The following is an 8100-nucleotide window of genomic DNA, read 5'->3' as shown; positions in this document are numbered from 1 at the left end:
TGTAACCACTAAGGAGGGCAATCATACACCGCGAATTGAAATGCCATAAAGTGGGAAACCTCAAAACCAGGACATTCAGTGGCTCCTGTCAGTGGCGAAGGTCTAAGACATAACATAGGCTTTCGTCCCACATAAAGCTGACACTCAGTGGTATAACTGAAACACTTCAAGGTGGCGTTAAACCCATCTCACTCACTCACTCTCTCATTCTTTACTGCAAATGGTACCCGATTTTTTATATAATCTTAATGGAATACAATACTTCTTTATGTGCACAAATCATTTATATGACGACTTTGAAGTAAGTACCAGTGCAATTAATATATACAAAACAAGATAATATAACGTTGAAACATTATACAATTCCGGAAGAACATTAGGAATTCAAAAACATAAAGTCATACATCTTTTACTGCAAAATACTAATAACAACATACCAAATGATTCAAATTATATAAAAAGTATTCTGTTGGGTTTTTTGGATCAAATCTGACAACCCTGGCCCATTGCAAATTGTCAGTATCAGCGAGTCCAAGAGATGAAAATTTGGCAATGGTTCGAAAAGAATGTCATAACCAAACATATGACTTAGGCAAGTCTTAGGGGCCGATTATTCGATATTCTGCGGACCAATTGATACAAAATCAAGTACGGTACAATGCTATACTTTCAAAATACTACTGGTTTTTGAGATTATCAAGTCTGAAAACCCAGGCCCACTTGCAAGGCATAAGATTGTCTCGAATTGCTGGGACCATGACTGTCATTCCTGTTGTGGCGCCAGCTTTGAATCCAAAGTTTCCTGGGTATCCTAGCAACGTCACTGTGGTGGCGGGACCCGGCTGTGGGGCAGCTAGCTCCAGCTTACCTCCCACGGGCCAGCTGAGAGCGATGGCGTACACGGAAATACCGGTTGAAGACTTCTTGGACGTGTACCTTGAGACAAAATTAATTTTATACTAACCGACACTCGAATTTGGGATGTTTAAAGATAGTTAGATTTTTACAAATCTCAAAAAAATATTACGGAATTGGCAAAACAGATGCGATATTGTTCTTTCCGTTATACCGATAATGTCAGGTAATGTTCAACCGCCAAAACACATGAAGCCATACCACCGTAACGCGTCTCGAGCTACCCATCTTAGTATGTACAAAAATCAGGAACATGATTTGTGGCAAACGGCATTTGCGAAAAGTAGAAATAAATGACACCAGGTTGACTGCCTTAACGGGGCAAGGTTGGGTGGTTGGTTGGTTTACTCAGCAATATTCCAGCTATATGATGGCGGTCTGTAAATAATCGAGTCTAGACCAGACAATCCAGTGATTGGTATCATGAGCATCGATCCATGCAATTGGCATCGATGACATGCTTCAACCGAGTGATTTAACTGACTATAAAAATGGAAACTGGACTTGTATAGTCAGTTAACTCCCTTGACTCGGGAATATGACAATGAAAAGTTTCCACCATTTCAAATGTATATCCCACTGACACGCCATGTAGACGAGGATTTTGACGGAATCAGTCATACAGCCCGTAACTGACGTACAAAATGTCCTCAGCCTTTTTGAGGTTGGATCATCAGAACACACACAGTATTTCTTTCTTGATCTGGTAAGGACGTTCTGGTCGGATGAAAGGGCGTTCTGGCATGACCCGCAATGCGATGTCCTCAAGATCAGTACCGACCACTAAGATCTGATTTTGATGAGATTGGGGACATTCTAGATCTGTAGCTCGACCCTCATAGAAAATCCCTCTCTCCCAGCTATTTTTCATTTAAACACAATCCCTATAACTCACATTACCATGGTAACCTAAGGAAATGGGCGAAATGATAACAACACGACACATGTTACTTATGTAACAGTTGCCCGATCCTGTAACCTTCGCTGATAATCCAGAATGAGAATCTCTTTTTCCAGTACCCGTACTCCAGCAAGATTTTACGTCTGCTTTCAGGTAAGTGTGTTCGAAACAAAAGTGTTAATAGATGTTGCTTTAGATTTTTCATTTGGCTTATAAGACAGATACAATGCTGTCCATTTTGCTTAAAAAGTCCGTGATAAAAGGGTGTTCAGCATGGTGCACTTTTTATACCACTACACTGTTGTTTCACTATAAGGTTACCCGATGTTGTTTTTTCTTCTGATATTTCTTTGTTTTAAGTGGTTTATATGACAGATCAAACACTCCTCGGTTTAGGTTGAAAATGTAAAACCCTGGGCTCGAGAAAACCCTTGGGCCAAAACCGAGGAGTGGTTTTTCCTTCACTTTAAAGAGTGACCGCGGGGGTTTCACGCAGTAATGACCACATTTCAGTTAAATCAGCTTCAAGTGGGTGAAAGTCGTACACCATATACGTAGTCATGTGATGATACTGACAGATCAATGATCAGGGTGAACCTGGGATTCGAACTCACATCAGCAGAGCATTGAATAGTCTAAGGACACAACTGGGCAACTTTCCCTCAGACCACTTGGCTACCCGTGCGCTTGACTAACGGTTATGGATAAGGTCAACTGGCCCTGCCCCAACACACACACCCCCCCCCCCCCCCCCCCCCCCCCCCCCCCCGCCGCCCCCTCCTCCATCACAATTCTATCCAATATAATGTGTATATTGCCAACAATAGTCTAAAGAGGCATGGAGACAATAGTGCACTGTATTGCACTCACCAGACACTAGGTGTCGCTGTGTCATTCTGGGTAGTCCAGGGTCGTGTCTCATAGATGGCGTCGCCATTAACCTTCAGCCATTGTCCCATCTGCCGCAACCTCTCCTCAAATATCGGACCGATCATACCGTCAGGGGTGGGGCCAGCATTCAGCAGGAAGTTGCCACCGATGCTGTTATAAAATGTTATTTTACATCTTCATTAATGTAGTTATAAAAACTTTTTTAAACTTCTTCTAGGATTTCATTTCCAAATTCAGCAAATAGCTGCAAAATTGCTGATAATATGGTGCTGTTGTTGTTTTGTTTGTTGTTTAACGCCGCACTCAGCAATATTTCAGCTATATGACGGCGGTCTGTAAATGATCGAGTCTGGACCAGACATTTCAGTGATTGATATCATGAGCATCAATCCACACAATTGGGATACGATGACATGTATCAACCAAGTCAGCGAGCCTGACCACCCGATCTCGTTAGTCGCCTTTTATAACAAGCAGACTTGCCATTTACGGCAAGCATGGGTTGCTGAAGACCTATTCTACCCCGGATCTTCACGGGTCCTGATAATATTCACTCGCTCTCTCACAGAGTACATCTACCTATATCTGTCATAATAAAACAGAAATACCAGTCATTTAACTCACACACACATTCCACAAGTGCTTTAAGGCGTTAAGAGAGTGGCATGTAAATAAACGAGTTTTGGACAGACAAACCAGTGGTTGATACCATGAACAGCGATAACACCATTTGGGTGTGACGGCACACCATTAGACCAACGGCTGCTCAGTGAAAATATATAATTTTGATAGAAACAAGCAATTACACTTAAATTGAACACGAGACCCCCGTTAGATGGGATATTCAGAATCTGTTGAAAATTTAAAACTTGCCTCATTTAGGGCTAGCATTACACACAGGGCAGGGCGGGAGGGAAAATAACATTGTTCACGGACTGTGAGACAGACTAGCACCGCAACATTCAGCTAACACAATGTAAACCATGCGGTGCTCAACATGGAACACAGGGGACCCATTCCCGAGGAAGGCAACGGTTGATGAAACAGCCATAGTCTGAATACTCTCCACTTAAAAAAAAAGTCCTACTTTCGTAATGTCGTAAGCAATACAGGGAAAGGGTGATTACCAAAATAACACTTTCAAATTAACATGGCTTTTTTCGATTTCATGGCTCACACGTCCACTGACCACACGTGGTGACAAAAATGCTACGTAGAACAGTCTGGAGTATGGGTGCAGCCATGCGTTTACCTGACAACAGATACAAGCTGTTGAAGAAGTTCTTCTATGGTGTTGAAGTCACTCAGCTTGGCGTTACGTCTAAATGTCCATGCCACCTTGTCAATAGTGGTAGCATCCTCAAACTTGTGTTTTGCCAGGACACCTGGAGAGGCAAATATGTACACGGGTATAAACAAATGCATTACCTCCACGGCGGCCTTGGCATGTGCACGTAGTATTGCTAATTGGATTACCTGGGTTGTACCTGTCTCTACAGGTGTAGTAATCTCCGTGTTTGCACCAAGCATCCTTTCCCCATCGGTCGTTGACCACCACAGAGTCTTTCACGGGACTAGGAGAAAATAAGACAAATATTTAACGCTTTTAAAAACGTTTAGTCATTGTAAGTGGAGTTTGCATTCATTTATAATTTATCAGATAAATATTAATATATATGAACTGCAAGAACTCCCTGAAAGTTGGTGATGTCAACGGTCAACTAAGCGCAGTTGCTATAAAATGAATAAAATGCTGCAAAACGAATACACGATCGGCGTTTGTTTTTAAATTGTTTATTTTTTTTACCACATATTTAATATTTTGCTATGACGAAAGCCTGTAAATATTGGCGACTGGGCCAGACAACCCAGTGAATTATATTATGAGCAACGATAGCAGTATACCACTAACGGTGATACGGGCTCAATAGGTTACGGAGTCTGACCACCCATTCCATTATGTCGCCTCTTACGAGCGACATATGTTGCTGGGGGCCTATGTTAACCCACAGTGAATGTTCTTTACTGATACAAATGGGCGATTTCTTACCTGTTGTTATACAGCCAGGCTATGAACTCTGTAGAGTTCCAGTAGCTAGACGGTGCCATCCAATCCCCATCTGACCAAATAAGTTCAGGCTTGTACAAGTTCACTAGCTCATACAGCTCAGGCATTGTCTTGATCTGGAAGCAATGATTTGGGTATGATATCAATAATGAACTGTTTGACATGTTTGTTTGTTTGTTGTTTAACCCGCACTCAGCAATATTCCAGCTTTATGACGGCGGTCTGTAAAAATTCGAGTCTGGACAGAGTCCAATGATTGACATCATGAGCATCGATCCACGCAATTGGGATACGATGACATGCATCAACCAGGTCAACGAGCCTGACCACCGGATCCCGTTAGTCGCTTCTTGCGACAAGCATAGTTGCCTTTTACGGCAAGCATGGGTTGCTGAAGACCTGTTCTACCCCGGATCTTCACGGGTCTGTTTGACATGTAAATAATATGTACCAAGTTACATTGACCATTGTGCAGAACATATATTAAGAAGTCAAATGTAAAGGACGGCATGTGAAAGACTTGAGGAAGAAATGTCCACCGGACCTACCCTGACGAAGTCTTGAGTTCTGAATTCGTTCTTCTGATCTTGAAGAAACAATGGGTTGACAAACTCGAACAGCGAGTGGTAGAGACCAAACTTGATGGTCGTCTTCTTCCTGATCGAGTTGGCCAGGTCACCTGGAACACAAGATATACATAGGAGTGTTTGTACTGTCCTGTCGTGAAGGATATTGGTGTTACTGTTCATGTTCATTCATCACAGCGACTGGTGGTAGGTGCAAATAGTCTTCTTCAGCGGCAAGGTTGGCACATTTTCCGGCTTCACTTCCAAGTCCATCAAATGATAAATACCTTGCAATAAGACAACAATCTGTTCTAGTCTCATTGTCTCATTAGATCATGGATGGCCATTCGTCAAAGACGTCGCAGTTCGCTATGCAGTTGCGTCCCTTCGTGGTTTCGAATCCCAGACTCGCCTTGACCATGTTTCTAGTTTCACTACGGTTATCACAAACTAAAATAAGTGGTCCCTTTGAGTTCGTTATAACCGTAGTTTACTGTAACTGAAATACTGTTGAACCTCATTCATTCTATGATTGATTCAGCGGTTGGGAGTTGTCGGTGTTTTTTTACTCATTCTTTATGTGTACAGGAAGATAATTTTTTTTCTCTCATTCGACTTCTAGTCAGTAACACCAGAGCAAAATCATATATGTTTTAGCATAATACAAAGTGTATTATTAGCAATGCGTACCCACTAGGTCCCTGTGAGGGCCAACGTCCATGGCATTCCAGTTGAACGAGTATTTGGTTGGCCAGTTGCAGAATCCTTCATGGTGCTTTGTTGTCAGAACAACATATCTGAAATATAACATGACATTGGTTATTGTTCGCATTGCACTAGAATCCTATAAATCTCGAACATCACACCACAGTTACCGTATTGAAACACTACGCGCCGCGATTCGCTGTGCAGGGTTGCGTCCCTTGGGCACGCCAGAAACCTATGATTGTGGGTACGAATCCCGATTCGCCCGGATTATGTTTCTAGGTTTGTCAGCACCATACCCGTGCTCGTAGGTTTAACGAAGTGGTAAACGTCTGAGACCTGCATCACCTCGGGCTTTCCTCCCACATTAAGCTGACACGCCGTTATATAACTGAATTACTGTTAAAAGCGGCGTTAACCCCAACTCATTCACTCTTATAGGCAAGAAAATACGTGTTCAAGGAAACCTGACAGACAAATGGTTTCACCAAATATTGTTTTTATTATCAGTTTAATAACAGCCGTCATGAAACACATATTTTACATTCGGAAATAAATCGGTTTCAGCATATCGTCGTTGCAATAATCATAATGACTTACAAACTTGAGATAAATAGCAACTGTTGTCATTTCTAAACTTACTATTTCTTTTAAATATTATCAACATTATGAATTAAATAATAAAAACCCTGCCTATCAACCCATATAATTATATTGGGACATGTTACCTGTAACACGGGAAGTTTGTTTTTTGGCCTTACAGAAAATGTCTACATTTCAGTGTGTGTCCTGTGAACAGCTGCCAGTCACGTGATCGTGACTCACAACAATGAAGGTCTAGGAAAACAAGGACAGGGTAAGAAGAGTTACTTCCCTTTAATTGTCAGTTTCGATCAGGCTGTTTTCACTTATATAACTATAAACTCAATACTGGGCTGTTGCCAAGTGTCTCCATGACATTAATGACAACTGTTGTAACTGTGAGAGACGTTTGTTGTGTCCTAACACTGGATTTGTTAAACTGCAGCTGAACGGGGTATTGTTGATGTGGCGACCATATTACATTAGTGACTCAACTACACTAACCCTACGATCGGACATGTTTCCAAGGAGAGGGTCGCATTAGTTTTGTACCCAGGTGAAAGACCTCCATTTGCGTATCACACAATATAAAATATTCAATTATTTAAATATCATGTACAAAATGTCTCAAATGTTGTGCCGTTTTGACGCCCACTGTTTTGACAGAGGCCGTTCCGTACATGACCAACACAGTCACTGTACCGTGGAGAGTAAAATACACAAACATGACAAAGGCCTGCATGATTAGATAACACTGATACTAATATTAGACCCTGCAGTTGTATATGGTTGGCTGGTTTTAGGTTGACTTTACTTCTAGTGCTGGTGAACTCACCTTGCCCCCGAGGCGTTGAATATCTCCGCCCATTCATCAGGGTTATAGAATTCAGCTGTAAATTGTGGGGCAAAGTCAGCATAGGTAAAACCTGGCCTGTAGTTATTCTTCATAAACTCCACAACGTCCGTTCTGTTTTCTCGCCAATACTCCTGAAACCAAGCACCTGCGAAGCTTGGAACAGAGAACACCCCCCAGTGAAGAAAGATGCCAAACTTGGCCTCGTCGTACCAGGCCGGGAGGGGCCTCTGGTCCAGTGACTCCCATGTGGGGTCGTAGCGGGCACCTGCCGCAAGTGTCACAGTCAACAACGTGCACAACAGTCCGTCCATGTTGCTTCCTTGTAGATCTATTGCAACCAGTTTCACTCAGCAGCACAATATATCACCTGACTCGAAACTGGAGTCACGTGCGATCAATTCAGCTCGAACCAGATCTCGCTTTTGCTTGTGCAGATATAAAGTCGGCACAGCGAATACTAGACTAACATTTAGTCTCTGAAATCTTATATTACACAATATCCTTCTTGACTCTAAAAATAAAAAAAAATCCCTATGCTGATTTCAGAGTGGAATAGAGCTAGCTTGAGCTGGCTAGACTTGCTTTTCTATGCATTTCTAGATTTCTTTTTTCATAA

At 42.1% G+C, this 8100-nt stretch overlaps 1 protein-coding gene across 1 annotated transcript; it reads right to left on the bottom strand.

Annotated features, from left to right (window-relative positions):
• Nucleotides 1-206: 206 nt before the first annotated feature.
• LOC139468257 (alpha-L-fucosidase-like) lies at nt 207-7896 on the bottom strand. Its single transcript, XM_071250103.1, has 8 exons — nt 7464-7896; nt 6032-6138; nt 5324-5454; nt 4758-4891; nt 4184-4281; nt 3960-4092; nt 2687-2857; nt 207-936 (listed from the first exon to the last, which is right to left on the bottom strand). Exons 1-8 carry the CDS (start codon nt 7793-7795, stop codon nt 678-680), a joined length of 1365 nt encoding a protein of 454 aa, XP_071106204.1. The 5' UTR covers nt 7796-7896; the 3' UTR covers nt 207-677.
• Nucleotides 7897-8100: the final 204 nt, after the last annotated feature.

Source organism: Haliotis cracherodii, unplaced genomic scaffold (genome assembly GCF_022045235.1).
Source record: "Haliotis cracherodii isolate W230 unplaced genomic scaffold, xgHalCrac1.p SCAF_2, whole genome shotgun sequence".
Lineage (NCBI taxonomy): Eukaryota > Metazoa > Mollusca > Gastropoda > Lepetellida > Haliotidae > Haliotis > Haliotis cracherodii.
This window is presented reverse-complemented; position numbering and strand designations above follow the sequence as displayed.

What these genes read in the sequence shown, in the direction of transcription:
- LOC139468257 (XM_071250103.1), bottom strand. Translation starts at nt 7,795, where the DNA reads ATGGACGGACTGTTGTGCACGTTGTTGACTGTGACACTTGCGGCAGGT. An exon ending in GCCTGGCTGTATAACAACAG is followed by an intron (nt 4,282 to 4,757) that starts GTAAGAAATCGC and finishes ATTTTCTCCTAG; the next exon opens with TCCCGTGAAAGACTCTGTGG. An exon ending in ACAGCGACACCTAGTGTCTG is followed by an intron (nt 937 to 2,686) that starts GTGAGTGCAATA and finishes TTTTGTCTCAAG; the next exon opens with GTACACGTCCAAGAAGTCTT.